Consider the following 16,914-nt stretch of genomic DNA (forward strand, 5'->3'; position numbering starts at 1 on the left):
TGCTATGGCGTGTCTTAGTACGCTATTTTATGCTGTTCTGAGGTGTTTTCAGCTTTTTTCAACATGCTACATTAAGATGTTTTTGGCCAAATTTGTACATTTTAATGCTATGGTGTGTCACAGTACGCTATTTTATACCATTCTGAGGTGTTTCTAGCCCTGTGTTATGTGGTTTTCAGATTTTTTTTGGACATTTTGGGGAAATGGGAAACAATGCATACTGTATGGGGTCCAAAATCCAGCTCAAACTGTGATATCATAGCAAACAATCCATGGCAGTTCTTATCAGTAGTAACTGTTCTAATTGTTTTTTCTGCAGGCTTGTGTACCATGAGTTGGTACTTACCACCAAGGAGTACATGCGGGAGGTGACAACCATTGACCCACGTTGGCTTGTGGAGTTTGCACCGGCCTTCTACAGAGTTGCTGATCCTACGCGCCTCAGTCGACAGAAGAAGCAGCAGAAGCTGGAACCTCTCTACAACCGCTATGAGGAACCAAATGCTTGGAGAATCTCCCGCGCCTTCAGACGACGCTGACGACCTCCTGTTCCTCAGGCTCGTAACAAGCAGAAAATCTGTAAGAAAGACAAGTTAGGCTTAACAGGTTAAACTGTAAGAGAGACAAGTTATACTGAAATATTGTGGTAAACACTCCATTGATTTACTTACCTTATATCCAGTTATTTCCTTGTTTCTGCTTAAGTCGTTGTATTTTCTATGAAACTTCCTTATCTCTTAATTGATATGTGTAAATAAAAAATCATGGGATGCACCTTCACTAGCTGCTACCTCTGAATTATTGCATGCAAACAAAAAAAAACAAAAAAAAAATAAGAATAATAAGAATACTCGGGGCTTCAGGTTTTGGGTATTATGGGTATTTATTAAGCAATCTCTTCAATCACAGTCATGTTTATGGATTGAATAGGCCTCAGATGTGAGGGGAATGCAGCTCTTAAAAACAAAACAAAAAATCCCTAATGAGATTAATTTAAAACAAAAACACCATAGCCTTATATACAATGGATGGGGTGGGCGTGTGCAAGAGGTGCGTGGGGTTTCGGGGTGTGTATGATGATGGGTTGGTACAACAGGGAGATGTCTGAAGGTGGGGAGGAGTGTGGGGGCTGGCTTTAGTACATGTAGCCTTTGGAGTAGGGCTGGGGGCCCATGTTTTGGGGGGCTTGTTCTGTGGCGTAGGGCACGCCCTCGTCCAGGTGGGACAAGGGCACCGTGTCCTCCTCGTTGACATAGCGCTCAAACTCGGCCTTCAGGCTGGGCCGCTGATTGTCGGGGAAGGCCAGGGAGATGAGCGCCTCTGGCTCACACACAAACTTGTAAACATAGCGCTCCCCCGCCACCTGGTGGAAGACAGACACGATGACGGCATTTTTTCATGCTGATTTTAACGACACGCTGTATTAAGACTTTCAGACTATTTTGGACAACATGCTATAGAGTTACTCCCCTGTGCCACTTTAGCTGCTGTCTACAACGGCATAAAAATGTCATACTATAGCATGTCATCCAAAACAGCACACACACGTCAGAGTATGAAAAGTTCAAAACAGCATAAAAGAAACATATAACTAAAGCGAGCATGAGGTTTTAGCAAAAGTAATTTAATTTAAAAGACCATAATAGTTACAGAAAGAACACGTTTTAAGTAAACCTGATGCAGCGCCCTATGAATACACTTCAGCAAATTTTGAACTTTTCAAACAAGTCTATGATAGCTCAATATAAGACCAAATTTGAATTAAAATTTTAAAAAGGGTGTGTTTCGTACCTTCTGCATGATTCCCTTCTCATAGTAATAGCGCAGAGAGCGACTGAGCTTGTCATAGTTCATGGCTGGACGGTTCTTCTGCATGCCCCACAGCCTGGCAACCTGAGGAGGAGAACGAGGAGTCAGAAAAACGGAGAAGACTGAAGAAAAGGAAACCACTGCGGTTACACTTCTGTCTTAGCTCAGCTTTGGTGAGGGTCATTTAAAAAGGAGAGCGAATATTTGGATGGTTTTTAGGGGTTAAGAATAAAACCAAGGGTTCCCACACATTTTCATGAACAAAATTTCAAAACGTTTCCATGACTTTTAAACAACCCAAAGTGTTTTTTTTTTTCTCGCCCATCATTTTTTTTTAAACACAGATTCAAACTCTGTTCAAACATAATTTCAGCAGCCCACATAATGTGCTCAAGGACCGTTTTTACAGTTTGTAGCTGCATAAATGGTGTTATTTTGGAGATTTTTAAAGAAAACATGCCTTTCAAACCTGTTTTCTTAAAATACAACCCTATAAAAAAACAAAAAACAAAAAAATAAACATACACACTAAAAAAACGCCATTTTTTAAAATAAGAATCCAAAACCCATAGTCCTGTGGGTTTGGAAGGCATGTTTTCCTTAAAAATTATGGAAACCTGTTTACTTGTAAAATCTGTGATTATAAATTTACTTTAATAAACTTTTATGTATTAAACACAACATATTTACATGTTTTTTTCCAAAACTTTCAATTATTTTTTACTAGTTCAAGACTTTTCTAGGCCTTGAAAATGCGATTGTGAAATTCCATGACTTTTCCAGGTTTTCCAGGACAGTAGGGATCCTGAAAACCTTCCTTCAATGACACGTCAACAGAAGAAATTTGTGTCAGCTGTTTTGTTCCTACATCTTAAGTTTTGCCAAATCCTAATTAGACACAGTTGTCTGTACTTTGACGCTGTGGCCACTAGGGGTCCTCGGTGATCAGCCAGAGTCCCCTTTTGCTCTTTAACTAAACGGCGTCAACAAGCCAAGACCTGGGCGAGTCCCCACATGTGGATTCACTTCCTTTTTATGTAACCCATTACCACTTGAATGCAACCAGAGTCCCACAGTGTTTGCAGTGAAATAGGAGTCATGGCTGGATGTCAGAGGCAGGCCATGAAATACACCCACAACCCAAAACTGAACTCTCAGCTGACGAGGGACCACGAACTCTGATCAGCGTCTCACAACCCCACGCAGGCAGGGGGGCCACATCAAATCCCGTCGCAACAGCGACTGATGTTAATGCTGACAAACATCTGAGACGGAGGAGGAAAGTGTAAAGCGGGTGGGGGACGGGGACGGGGACAGGGACGGGGACGGGGACGGGACGCAGAGATTCATGACTCAGGAGGAGACAGGTCGTATCCCACAGTGGCCATCCAGCCCCGTTTGATCTCTGAGTGTGCTCTCAGCTCTAATTGCTCTTGTAAAACTCTTGGCCCATTCATTTTTAATGTACAGTAAAAAGATAATGGAAAACACAGCACAGACCTATCCGTATTAGGACCCACCTAAATGGACACGGTCTGATGCGTCCAATCAAAGTGCAGACTTAAACATCGCAGAAATGTCTGGACTAAAGAAATGCGAGGAGGTGAGAGCGGGCGGGGGGGGTGTTGGATGATTCAGTGATAGCGCTCGTCCTTCATTTATCAATCCAGCGTTTCACGTGTTGAATAATGAATGGGGGACTAATGGAAGACGGATCAGAGAACAGACCTACGAGGAAAAGTGGCCAAATCTCACTTCTCATCGCTCTAATCTAAGTAGCGCCTTAAAACCCTGCTAACATACATTTGTTCCGAGAATAACTCCGGTGCTGCACTTATCAGATTTATATTAACATTGTGATCTCTATCCACACTTCTGCACGATCTGTGCACACGGCCAACAGTAACGCCACATAAAACACTGCTTTTATTACTCATGTCTTTGATTCAAACATTTCAGGTGATAAAAGTGCAAGCCCTCTGAGAAATGTGTGTTTGGTATTCTGACCTCTGCCTGCAAAAAAAGCCCTCACAGGACGCTGGTTACATCCTGAACCCCCAAAATACAGGAGTGGACAGATACAGTAAATAATAATAATATCTATGTTATAGAAAAGATTACTTTAGATTATAAGTATGCTCATTGGGCTCCGGACCATGTGGGTGAAATATGTAAAACCTTTACGACCAGATTTTGTGAAAGTATTGGATAGATGACTTTATTATGTTGCGCTTTTTTATTTTAATTTTATTATTATTTTATTATAACTTCACTAATAAGTCTCCCCGTGTAATATCTTATAGAGCTTTTATATGCACAAATGACGTCTCCTAAATGAATAGTTCTTAAATTGACTTTAAAAAAATTCTGGACAGCCGGGGAAACTGAACCGTCTGAATTAATGTACGCTCTGTGACATAAAATGCTGTCCAGAAAAATAAAGAATTTCAAAAAGAAGAGACTATGGCCTCCAGAACATCGAGGTACTTTTAATATTCTAACCTTTAAAACCTGGAGCGACATAATTTTTCCTGAGCTGCTTTCAGACGCCTCTCACAAGTATTTAAACCTTTGAAACACGAGAAAAATTGGTGACATTTCTCTCAAAAACATGGTAAAATCGACAATGAGCAACTTGGTAAAAAAAATATTCTATAAAATGCTAAAAATAAGTAGATTTGTTTTTAAAAAGCTAGGTGAAAGACATTTATAATTATCATAATAACATATTTAAAACTGAATTAGAAAATCCTTATAGTTTTTAAGAGCGACCTTATTATGTTGCTCTTTTCTGACCTTTTATTTATTTAATTTTAATTTTATTACTATTTTTTAAATTTCACTAACAAGTCTAAAAAAATATTTTTCAGGTTATTTTTTGGACATTTTTCTCATCATGTCATGGTCAGACACTGCAAACACAAGGCTACCACTGATATCTCCAACACACCAAAAAAAATCTAGATTAATAAACAGCACTTCAGGTGAGAGGAAGAAAAATGTGTCTTTTATTTTAGGGTGGAAAAATGAAAAATAAACACTCAAATTCATCAAGGAAATTCTGTAAGACGGCACCTTTACCCCTGAAATTAAGACACAGTTTTAGGGTTAAAATTTTCTCCAAACAAACAAAAACATTTTGGCAAATGTTCAGACGTACCTCTTCGGGTTCGATGAGTTTGAACTCCATGCCGCGGCCGGTCCAGGCGATGAAGTGGGCGTTGCCCGGGTCGTCCAGCAGGGCCACCAGGAACTGCCAGAGCTGCAAGGAGCCGCGGCGCTGGTAAGGCGTGCCCTCACGAAAAACACCTCCGCCCTCCTGCTTCACCTCACCTGGAACAACACGAGGAGAGGAGGTCAGCGCGCTGACGGGACGCGATCGCGGGTCAAAACGCTGCCTCTGTTTCACGGAGAAACCTGTTGGTGAAGCCGGTCAAACATATTTGCAGCTTCAGCTGTTGTTTACACTCGGCCATCGTTATCTGATGCATTTTCGGCACTTTAATCTGAATGAGACCCTTAAGATCTAATCATTAAATTACGGTCCGTAATGGTTCTTACGTTCCACACAAACCAGAACAATTTGACCATCGAAGCAGCTGCTAAGTCTCTTTTCTAATGGAGCAGTTCATCATAAGGTCATCTTATCTCGATGATTCATGTTTGCACGCTGACGCAAACTGAATCACTGCTTATTAACTGCAGCTTATCAAGCTGACCAGTGAAAAGGCAGCAGCGCGCTTCGTTAGGACAGAAATAAGAAGGTGTTTAGGCCAGTGAGCTGAGATGCACAGTAAGGTGCTGCCGTTGGCTATTATTTCAGGAAATGAATAATAATAATAAAGACCAACGTCTTTACGTTCAAAGGTCCTCAAAGACACTTTACAAAAGTCCATTTTTGACTTTTTTAAAGTCTGATTAAAATTCACACCACATTAATCACACATTAAAAGCAAACTGGCGACAAATTCTGAGCCTTCGGTTGCCATCGGTTACAACAACTTTAAGACACTAATTATCTAAAGTTAAATAATATGATTATTTTCAGTATACTACATGCAAATCACAGCCTGGGATATGTTACTGATCTGCAGCAACGCTGACTGTAACAGTGCACCTCGTGAAAATAACATGTTTTCTCAATATGGCAAATATGGTAAACAAAAAAATAGGAGGAAAATAGTAAAATGACAAATTCCACGGCAAAAGCCCAGAATGACACCCACAAATAACAATAATAATGTTTTTATGCTTTGATGGGGTCAAAAATGTCAGTGTGAAAGGGTTTCAATGGAGCATTTTCTGCACTTAACAGTATGAATGTAACAAAAACACGGCCAGAAGACGCACTCTTCCTGCAGCAGAAATATAACCAATAAATGATTACGAATACTGGCTGAAGCCACATGTGGGTAAACGGACACCGATCAGTTATTGGTTCCTGGTTGTTTACGGGTTACTGGATATGTTGTACACAAGCGCGGGAACACGAGACGCTCAGCTACGTTACTGCTGTTGTCTCTCAGAGAAGTTGCACACTTCGCTGGTTCAACCGGTGCGGACACCTTCGGGCTCTCCACTCAATCTCCTTTAGCGTCAATCACGAAAAGCAACAACACCATGAGAAACTGCCCGTCTGTCTTCTCACGGTGACAGAGGAGCTGTGCAGCGTGTGTGTGCGGAGAAACCAAACCCTCTAACTAAGCTTCAGAGTACGCAGAGAGCCACGTTCCTCTGACACGAGGATCCCTGACCTCCATATAAGATGATGGTCGGGTGTATCGAGTTTCTCTTCGATACCTGATGTCATGCAGCTAACGCCTCGCCGAGAGGACTGAAAGTGTGTGTGAATGCAGAGGGGATTACGGGTGCAGCGGGCTCACCTTCGAACTTCTCTGGAACCACACGGGAGTCATTTTCAAACAGATAGCCTGGAAGACAGGAGGAGAGCTGTGTGAGAGATTTAAGGGGCCTCGATGTGAGCACAAACAGGCTGCTCAGTCGGGATCAGCGCCAAGCTTTGAATACCATCCCAACAAAATACAAGGAGCTATTCACGCATAAATAACGTTAAGCCAACAAGTGTGTACTCTACCAGAGCACTTCACTGAGAGGGTTTCACGTTGGAAACTTCAGAAAGAGACTTGGATGTTTTGGGGCCTTTAGGAGTCATGCTAAATCTCTTCTCCTCAGCGACTAAGACTTTAAATAACCCAAAATGGTGAAACAAACAATGCGAGTGAAGGGAGAGATTGGTTTCCTTTTTGTTGCTGGGGAATACTGTGCTTTTTCCAGGAGTTGTGTTTATTCAGGGATTCTTGAGGCAGGGGTGAGGCTGTGGAGGAGAGCCTCTGCCAATGGAAACATAGGCACACCGCCGGTTAGCCAATGGAAACACGGACTCTCTACGCCGGTTAGCCAATGACCGCAGAGCTCTAACCAGCAGACTCAGTGCAGAAAGCACTCAAGAGGAGATGGGATACATGTAATCGAAATATTGACACCTCTATGATTTATCCTACTAAAAAAAATATATAATTTGGCAGAGGCCTCTAGAACAGGTTCCTACATCTTATAGTAAGTTAGATCCAACGCCTCGATTCCACCGTGTCCAGCGTGTCGAGATTACATCGGTGACGCTGCTCCTTGAGCGTTTTAGAAGCTGCCAGCTTGCTTAGATTGTGCTTTTTAGTCATTACTGTGGCTGAGGATACATATCTATATGCTTTTCTTTTATGTTTGTTTAAATTATGTTTAATGATGTTTTTTTACCCACTTTGTTGTGCAGCAGTCCAGCCGTGACTGAAGTAGACCAAAGAATTTTGGCCATTTCAGTCAAAAACATGCTCATCTTGATTAATTATACAGATCAGTTTAAAAAAATCCAGTTAAACATGGAAAAGACAGAAGATTTGTGACCATCCATCTTAATAATGATACAGATGAATAATTAATATTTCAATTATGAACGAAATAGATATGTAGGAGATTTTAAGCTTTTTTTGTTTTGTTTTGTTTTTTGATACAGTGCTGGTCTTAATTATTACCTACTTTATGTCTATTTCATGTACAGGCTGTTAGCAGGAGCGTTAATGCAGAGCGCTGGTTAAGTGAACATGATCCTGAGTCCGTGCAAGGCATTTTATTTTGAAAGTTGACTGGATGCACCACTGTTTGACTTCCTGCCTGGTACGATCTGCTCTGTGCGGTTTGACGCTGCCGCTGTCCACCTCTGGCAAAAATAGACTCAGCATGTATTTTTCGCAGAGCAGAGCGGAGGACAAGACGCTTCGAGGCGTACCGGTAGAATTTGGGGGATTGGACTTTTGAAATGCCACTTGAAATTTAGGGTAGGATCATGAACAATGATGTTTATTGTAAAAAAAACATAAAATATGACGTGTGGGACAGAAGTGGACACAACCTGTCGCTTGCTGGCGGGTTTTCTAAGCAATTTAGTGTTTGTCACTCTGCATGTTGAATTCCACGGCCGTGACTCCCATTGTGTAGACGTTGAAAAACATTTTGCATAAAATACACACAGCCTGTTATGCATTGCTTTGTGCTAGGTTTAGCATCCTGCAAAATCTTAGTTAAACAGCCAATTTTCATTGAATTTGCATTTCCGCATGTCATCCAGGTACAGTTAAGCTGTGTTACCTTCATTGCCGTGCTGGGGGTTTGGGTAGCCCTCACTGTGGTGGTACATAGAGGGACATCCAGGCACATCTGCAAGAGAAACACAAACAGATAAAGGTCAAATTTTATTTGGTTTCAATAGTTTAATAGTGGTAAACACAATACAAAACAATAGGATAACTGTCTATTCATCTATTGTTTCTTTGAATAAACTCCTAAAGTTTCCTAGAAACAGAAAATTAGCAATTAACAACAATAAAAAAAACTTCAACGGGCTGCGTAGACACCAACCTCAAAAAAAGCGACACATCTCAATCAAGCATGGGCATATTTCATATTCTAAGATAAGATTCAAACAGCTAAAAAACAGACTTTTTAAGATTGTTTGTTCATTTGTACTAAAGACAGTGTATCCTATCCGTAATGCAATAAAAATGTGTTTCTTAATTGAAGGTAAGGTAAAAGGATTCTATTATATTTTAATGTAGTTTTACGACATATTTTGATGATTATTGAATGAAACATTGTCCTATGCCTATTTTTGACCCCTTGTGCTCATAAGGGGTTAAATGATTGTTGAAGAGTAATCAAATTCAGTAAATCCTACAAATTCAGGTGAATGGAAACTGAAAACTTGCTGCTTCCTAAGCCATTATCAGCGTGATAAATGGGTGTATTATCTGGATATTTTGCATGATCACCCGAGCACTGCAAGGACAAACATTTATCATATCACTTGTCTTGTCTCTGGTGGTATTTTTAGGCCGTGAGCAAGCACCTTCACCAGACCAGAAAAGTGGTGCAGTATACAGTGTCTGCACTTTATCTGGGCACTATCGACTGAACCAAATCGGTGCATTCGCCAAAATAGATTTTATGTTCCTCCTCATAAACCTTCAAGCAAAACTCTGCAAGTTGGAACAGATACTTCTGTTAGTGTTGCCAAGAGTTTTGTCCTTTATATCCTGTGGTTGCTCTTTTCACCTTTGTGTGTCTGTCTGTGCATAAAAAAATAAAGGTGTGACTCTGATTATTCTTTGTGTTTGTCCGTTTTTATGCCGTCTGTCAACTGTTTGAACGAGACGAGTGAGAGCATAAAAACCGAAAGGTGCAGCTCTTTGCCTCTGGCTCTGGACGTGACTCACTCCTGGGGAATGCAGCTGCAGCGCAGTGCCTGTGATAAGATGCCACTGGGGAAAATCAAACCCTCCATTCTGGGGCAGCAGCACTCGATCATACTGTAAATAATACGTCTGCCCGCGATGGCAGGCTCTCGCTGGGGAGTGATGGGTAGATAGGGTGTGAGAGCAGCGGGGTTACTGAGTGGCATGACCATTTAGTGTCTTTCATGCCACACAAAGGCCGTGATTAAGCGATGGAACGCCAATTTGTATGTGAAACTAGGGGACTCATTCTGGAGCCTGCTTTTGAAAAGGGACCGCAGATTTGTGGCATTTGGCTCTCATTGTTCACACTGTACGCATTAAAGAAAACACTGGTGTTGTTCTTGTTACACGCCATTTACGTCAATACACCTCCTTTGTGTTCTGCAGTATAATTTTCCCATTACATGCCCATGACCTTACAGCTTAGGACAGGTTGTCTTTCAATTAAATGACCGTAAATGACATTATAAATCTGAAGCAAATAACCAACAACTTGGCAAGTTGCCTTTATAAACCATACTGATGTTTTGTTTGCAGGGCGCATTCATTCAAAAGCTTTTCAAGCCCAAATTATCCAATTAACTGTCTGAAAGAAACAACAGTATTTACTGTGTCTGCAAAATAAATTCACATTACTCCATTTAAACGGTGGCGGATTAATGTTTCCTTTTTGAACTGGTGGTTTTAATTAGAATTTTTACAGACTACCTGAAATCCCATGACTAATCTCTTTAAATTATTTTTTGTTCTATTAATTTAGCGTTCTTTTTACACACACAATTCTATATAATGTTTATAGCAATATTGAAGAAAGACAGTGACAGACATTATCTCTCATCTCCTGTATTATCTAATAAAACATGTGGCGTATTGTATAACTGTCTACAAACGAATGATAAACTCTGATCTTATTTGTCTGATCAGCCTCTGCAGTCAGTCAAACTCATATCAGAGACACTTTGAGGAAACTCCACCAAATTCAACTTTCTCCTCCTCCCAACGGTTATCCACAGAAAAACATCCTTTTGGACTTTCCCTGTTTCTTTCTCAAGGTTTTGCAATTTTTTGTCACCTCTATCCGCTCGCACTATCAAAGGTGTGAGAACGAAACAGACGGTGAGAAGAATTAGGTTGTTTTTGTTGTGTTTTCATTATGCATTAAATACGCTGGTTTCAGTGCTGGAGCCATCCTCTAATGTGCATGTGGGAATCTCTAGCTTTTAGAGAGAGCAGCTTTTAGTCCTGACGGCCCATTTTTTTAACTTCTGGCTCTAACGCGAATGTTTTCGTTCTTCTTTTTTAATGCTAGCTGCGCGGGTTTGTGTAGTATACAAGGAATGAATTTGGGAGCGTTCGGCTTCTACACTGCAGCGATTGGACGGTTTCTGTCAAAGGTTCTTGCATTAAATTTTTGTTGCAGCATTTTTTGCCTAAACGTGGCCTAAAATCACACATTGGTGCAGCATTATAACTTAACTATTTGGTTTTGTGTGAAAAATAAAAAGGCAAAGCCGGGTACTGAAGGGTCTTCGTTGTGGCAGTTTGGCAGGAACTCTGGGTGAATGGGCTTTGGGCGGTTTTGGTTTTCATTATGCATAAAGTGTGCTGGTTTCAGTGCTGGAAGGCATGTTTGCAGCCATCCACTAATGTGCATGTGGGACCTGTGGGAATCTCAACAATAGCTTTTAAGTCCTAACGCAGCTTTAATGCAGGTGAAGGAGGAGGACACAATGTATGGTGAGTGTTATATTTCTCACTCCTTGTCTTAAATTCATGCTGGTTTCTGAGCTCTCCAGTGGTGGAGCTTGTTGTTCAAGCGCCTGCGCTGCCTACCCCACCCTGTACCCCCCATCACCCCCACCTCCTACCACTCCCTCCCCTCGCCCTCTCCCAAAGCCCAGCCAGTGAGAGGTTCAGGTTACTGCGGCCACGCTCATTTTTCCATTATGAGTTCATCTGCCTGCAGAAAAAGGAAGCCGCTGGTGCAACCTGAGACCCTGGAGCACTCCACCAGGGACTCTAGTCTTTCCAGTGCCCTCCATTTTCTCAATGAAATTCCTCTGCCTCTCTCTCACAGAGAGCGCTGAGGGGAGGGAGGGAGAGGGGTAAGGAAGGAGGGAGGAGTGGAGCTGCAAAGTGTCAGAGAGTTGAAAGGAGGAGTTTTGGAGGCAGGGAGGGAGTCGGGTAGGAGTCGAGATACAGTGAAGAAGTTTGTTTTCCTTTTGGACATTTTGTTCTTGAGTTAGCTTTGCACACAAGGGAGGGTTTGTCTTCAAAGAGGCTGTTTCTGAGGCCGAGGGCAATGTCAAATAATCCTAAAGATCCTAGTTTGGGTTCATAGGTACAGACTGTGTTTGCAACAATCGCTTACATTTTAATTTAAGTAAATAAATGAGATGAAACGGTCCAGTATGCCTGTCTGCAATAAAATCCAAAATGCACAACTTGCCATAAGGTTTACTTTTGTAGTACTAGACCTCTTACACTGTAAAGTCTGACATTATCTTGGAAACAGGCTGCGTTGAAAAAGGAAAGTAAATATAACTATAAAACTTCATTTATGTTTACTTTATATCTAAGTGTTAAGTTTATTTAAAATCTAACTGTATTTACCTAATTTTGTGAATCTGTTGCAAAGTTAAAAACATTTAAGAAACTGCAGTAAAACTATTTAACTGACTTAACTTGATCCTGACAGAGAGGATTTTGTCAGTGATGAAGTTAAGAGATCTGCAAATTCTGTTTTCTTAACATGCAAATATGACTATTCAGATATACAGCACAGTAAACTGGGTTTACTGAAGTTGCTAAAACTTGGAAAGATTCATTAAATTAAACTTGTTATTTTTAAGTTGCAAGAACAAGAATACAAAATTAAGTAAAAAAAATAACTAAATTTTAAGTAAACTTAATCTTATCACGTACAATGTAAACTTTAATGAAGAATAATAATGATATTTACTTACATTTTTTGTGGCAGTTCACTAGATTTTGAAGTAAAATCAACGTGTCAGATTTTATAATGTATTAGAGCTTTTTTTGATATTTCACTGACTCAGTAATTAATATATTAATTGGAAAAACAGCAGTAGACATATTTCACCCACTGGATATGATTTAAAACTACACATCGTCTTCTCCTGCATCATCATTTCTAAATTTTTTCACTCACCGGGTTCGTAGGTGTAGTCTGTGGGCTCCTGCTTGACCATCATGTGGGCTGGCGGGAACCTGTGTGGGTGCGGGTGCGGGTGCGGGTGCGAGTGTGGATGTGGGTGGGGATGAGGGTGAGGTCCGTGCCCGTGTCCTGGTCCGCTGCCGTGCCCGGGCCCTGCCATGTGAGCCGCCCGCTCGTACAGCGGGTCCAGGTATTCTTGCTTAAAGCTCTGCTGCAGGTAGGGCATGCAGGGGTCGGAGTGCTGCCGGTGATAACCTCCTGCACCGCCGCCGCCACCTCCGCCCCCTGGCCCTCCGCCGCCGCCTCCACCAGCTCCGCTGCTGCCATGTCCCGCTGGGGCCGATGGCATGCGCTGAAAGGCCTGGCCTGGTGGTGGGAACTGGGGGCACATGGGATCTCCTGAGGGGCCCTGATACCTGGAGCTGCGGGATGAGATAAAGCAGCTCAGATCAGGGTCTCATCCAGACAGGTTCAGCTTTGCAGCTTTGGTCCCCGTTTATATCCTGTCAGACATTTTATTCAATTTTTTTCAACAGGAGAAACAAAGTGACCCATTTAGAATTTCTTTGTCGTCAATTTTATACATTTTTATTTTAAAATGCATTAGTTTTGCTACATTTACACCAACCATCCATTCTATTCAGCCGTTTCTGCACTCTAGAGACCTCCGAAAACGCTGCTTACACCATTTTAGTTTAAAAACTCTGTGAGTCCGCTCTGACAGGGTGGATTGAACAGACACTCATGTTTGCTTCCTGAGTGGGTCTTACTGGTTACAGCGTGTCAAACTGAAATATCAAAGTTCAGCCTACACACCGTTGTTGAATTTCTGAAACGGTCCTAAAACACTCACTTGTACGGAGATCATTTTCATTTTGATTTGCTGCTTTAAAATAATAACGTGTAAGTGTGACCTTACTCAACAGCCCCATTTACACTGCCTGTTCAAGGCGGGATTATCACGCCATTGTGCCGCCTCGCTGTTCTGTATATGACCTCATATCAATGAAAGGGGGGACAGCGTGGCAGAAACAGCGCCATTAACAACGTCGGGTAAAACGTAAAGCCGGAAAGACGCAACAATGATTGACGTTATGCCTTTGTTATTGCTTAGACAGTGATGCCGATGCACATATTATATGTTGCACAAGAGGCGGACGCACGTGTGTTAAAATTTCACGCCTGTTGTGCCTACTTTGATTATGGGATGCCGCAATGCAGAGTATACTCACACACTGGAGCGCAATGACACCGCCCTCTGCGTAAAAGTGTAAAAAATGTTCAACTATGTAAAAACAGTATCTTTGTGCTGTTTCATGATCAGAATTTTCAAGCAGCAACATTTAAAACAGCTGCAAATGCCATTTTTTCCCATGTTCATCCTAAAACTTTCCAACAGTTTATGGTTTAACAGTAAAAAGATAATAACTGTAAGTGTAATTTAAAGATATAACCATTATATCTACACTTAGAATATCACCAACTACAAATACCCGTCTGCCCAGTATTTAAGTCATTTGCTGCTTTGGTTAATGATGTAATTTCTTTAAAACTTGTGTGATGTGTCACCTGGCGTTGATGGGGTAACTGTTGCTGGGCAGCGGCTGGGAGGTGGCAGCAGGGTTCATGTAGCCAGCGTCGGGCCGTCCGGCCGTGGCAGGTTTCGGGGAGTAATGCTGCTGCATAGGAGACATGGGGGTCCCTGGGCAGGAGCTCTTGGCTCCTCCTGCAGCCCTTTTCTGCTCATAGGCACTGAAAAACACAAACACAGGACAGGCATCCATGCATAAATGAACATTACATGTTACAACAGGGTCGTAACTGGGGAGGGTCAATACAACAAACAGAGCTAAAGGGAGCTCTTTGGTGAGGGTCTGGTGGTCAATAACATGTGGTCAGTGTTTTAGCTGCGCTGACGTGTACTGGACAGCTGACCACTGTTGCTGGGTCGCTGGAAAAAGATAACTGTTGTTATTGAGAATGGTAAAATAAAGTGATGTTGTTCTGCCCTAGGTAATAAGGGATGTCAGTAAAGATACAAAGGGAGAGTAAATCAGCCTATGTATCATTGCCCTAATAAAATTCAAATGTTCCCAATAAAAGCTAGAAAAAAAAGCTTAAAGGAAGCCTGGTGCAGACAAGAATTAAGAGGAAATGACAAGCCTCCTGTTTGTTCTTATCTAGAAACCAAAACCGAAAGGATAAGACACCAATGAGCTGTATCAAATGTCTGTTTTCCAGATTTGAAGCTGCTACTGAGGTCTTTGCATGAAGCTTTGAATGTCTGTCGTCATACTTTATGAAGCCGTCATGCTAAAATTATTTTAAACAATATTTCCCGAGACTGTTCACATACTGTAAAAATCTCAGTTAGCAGCCTACTTATGTACATGTAAGTATGTGAAGATGCAAAAAAAATGATTTTCTTTAAGTTTGTTTTTGGAGACATCACTAGAGGTAAATCTGAAATTAAGTTTTTGTGTTTGTGTTGTGTTGTGTTGTGTTGTGTTGTGTTGTGTTGTGTTTGTGTAATTTGGGTGCACTGGCCCACAAACACATGGACAACATACAACAAACAACATGTACTTTAGTTAATCTATGAGGAGAACCGGGAGGTACCTGGCATAAAGGCACTGCTCTCCGCTGGGGTAGCTGAAGCTCTGCTTGTGGCTACAGGACTGGCTGGGGTCGGAGCCCGGACTCTGCGGCTCCTTCTTGATAGTGACTGGAGGGCTGTGAAATGCCACCGCTACGAGAGAGAGCAAACAGACAACAGAGATGAGCGCTGGCACACACACACAGCGGGCTTTGTATATCCTTTTCTCATCCAGCCCTGCCCCGATACTACTGTCGTTAAGCTCAAATGCAAAAGCAAATACTTCTGTCTGCACAGGAATCTCTTTTACATGCCAGCCAAAATGCTTAAGTGACTGTCAGCTGCAAAACACAGGGGCAGCAGACAGACACGTATAAACACACACACACACACACACACACACAAAAACACACACGCTCACACACGACCGCATTCCAGCAGTCATTTGGAAGCCCAGAGCGTCCTCGCCCACTTTTCTTCACTCTTCCAGACACAACAGCAGCCAAAACTTCCTCTGTCAAAGTCAAGCTTAAAGCTAAACAACTCTACGGGCCAGAGAGATGTCTGTGGACTGATGAAAGCGAATGTCACACCTCTGTTAGAGCAGCATATACACCGATTCCGTGTCCCTGCATTCTTTCCTATTGGTATCCAGATGTTAGCAATTGCTTGTGAGCTTTGCTTTTCGCCTTTGAAATAACGTGATAATGCCACGTATCCCCTCAAAAATATTAAGCAACATTTTTGCCGTTTTATGTTTCCCTAATGGCATCCACTCCCTCTCCTGCAAACTGTCCATCAAGCTGGACTGCTGCAGGGAACCTTTGCCTCGACGGCCACAAAAACCACCCAAAGTGGAGCTTCAAACTGTGCCGAGGGCTTGTGTTTATTATGTGAGGGGAGGTTTTCACCCGGAGAACTGTACAGGATGTTTTTCTGGTCCCGACAGGGTAAACAGCAGCAGCTGTGCACTTCCAGCTGGGGAGGCCTGTTTTTATGTGTGTGCATGTGTGTGTGTGTGTGTGAGAGTGTGCATTAGTAATTTCTGCTAGTCTCTATCTGCGTGTGCGCTTGTCAATGTGTGTGCGTGCATAACTGTACATCTGTGTGTGTGTGTGTGTGTGTGTGTGTGTGTGTGTGTGTGTGTGTGTGTGTGTGTGTGCAGTGGGTGTGGAGCTGACGGAGCAGGCCACACTGAAAGCATAGCCCAGGTAATTACATACTGTCGTTCATTCACAAAAAAGGAGGAGGAAAAAAATGTCTGGCTGACTGAATTAGGCCAGAGATGACTGAGGCGAGAGACAGAAAGTGAAAAAACAAAGGAGGAAAAATAGAGTGAGCAAAGAGTGAGAAGAAATTACAGTGACATAAACCACAGAACAGCCTCGAGGATCTGCTGTCACGCTCAGGATTATCCCTCAACGTACAAAATTTATGAAGTTGGATGAAATTAGTATTAAAACTTTAAGAAAAGCAAAAAGGGTTACATTTAGTGCTGATGTCATTAGTCAGTCAACAGAAAATTT

General features: G+C 42.0%; 2 protein-coding genes across 3 annotated transcripts in view; one reads left to right on the top strand and one right to left on the bottom strand.

Annotated features, from left to right (window-relative positions):
• The window catches only part of dhx8 (DEAH (Asp-Glu-Ala-His) box polypeptide 8), a 65,840-nt gene extending 65,301 nt beyond the window's left edge, over positions 1-539 (top strand). The window contains exon 23 of the mRNA XM_042508194.1: positions 320-539. Within this exon, the coding sequence (XP_042364128.1) occupies positions 320-539 (220 nt within the window). The remainder of the gene's footprint in view (positions 1-319) is intronic.
• Positions 540-864: 325 nt separating this feature from the next.
• Positions 865-16,914, bottom strand: part of etv4 (ETS variant transcription factor 4) — a 48,565-nt gene continuing 32,515 nt past the window's right edge. Inside the window, exons 5-12 of one of the 2 annotated variants that reach the window (XM_042507809.1) lie at positions 15,412-15,541; positions 14,362-14,544; positions 12,787-13,214; positions 8,470-8,538; positions 6,693-6,740; positions 4,970-5,142; positions 1,792-1,893; positions 865-1,363 (exon numbers count right to left, since the gene is read on the bottom strand). In XM_042507809.1, coding sequence (XP_042363743.1) covers positions 1,136-1,363; positions 1,792-1,893; positions 4,970-5,142; positions 6,693-6,740; positions 8,470-8,538; positions 12,787-13,214; positions 14,362-14,544; positions 15,412-15,541 — 1,361 coding nt within the window. In that variant the 3' untranslated portion in view covers positions 865-1,135. Of the gene's footprint in view, positions 1,364-1,791; positions 1,894-4,802; positions 4,893-4,969; positions 5,143-6,692; positions 6,741-8,469; positions 8,539-12,786; positions 13,215-14,361; positions 14,545-15,411; positions 15,542-16,914 lie in introns of those variants that run through there. The other variant, XM_042507810.1, reaches the window with a different exon arrangement.

Source organism: Plectropomus leopardus, chromosome 19 (genome assembly GCF_008729295.1).
Source record: "Plectropomus leopardus isolate mb chromosome 19, YSFRI_Pleo_2.0, whole genome shotgun sequence".
Classification (NCBI taxonomy): domain Eukaryota; kingdom Metazoa; phylum Chordata; class Actinopteri; order Perciformes; family Serranidae; genus Plectropomus; species Plectropomus leopardus.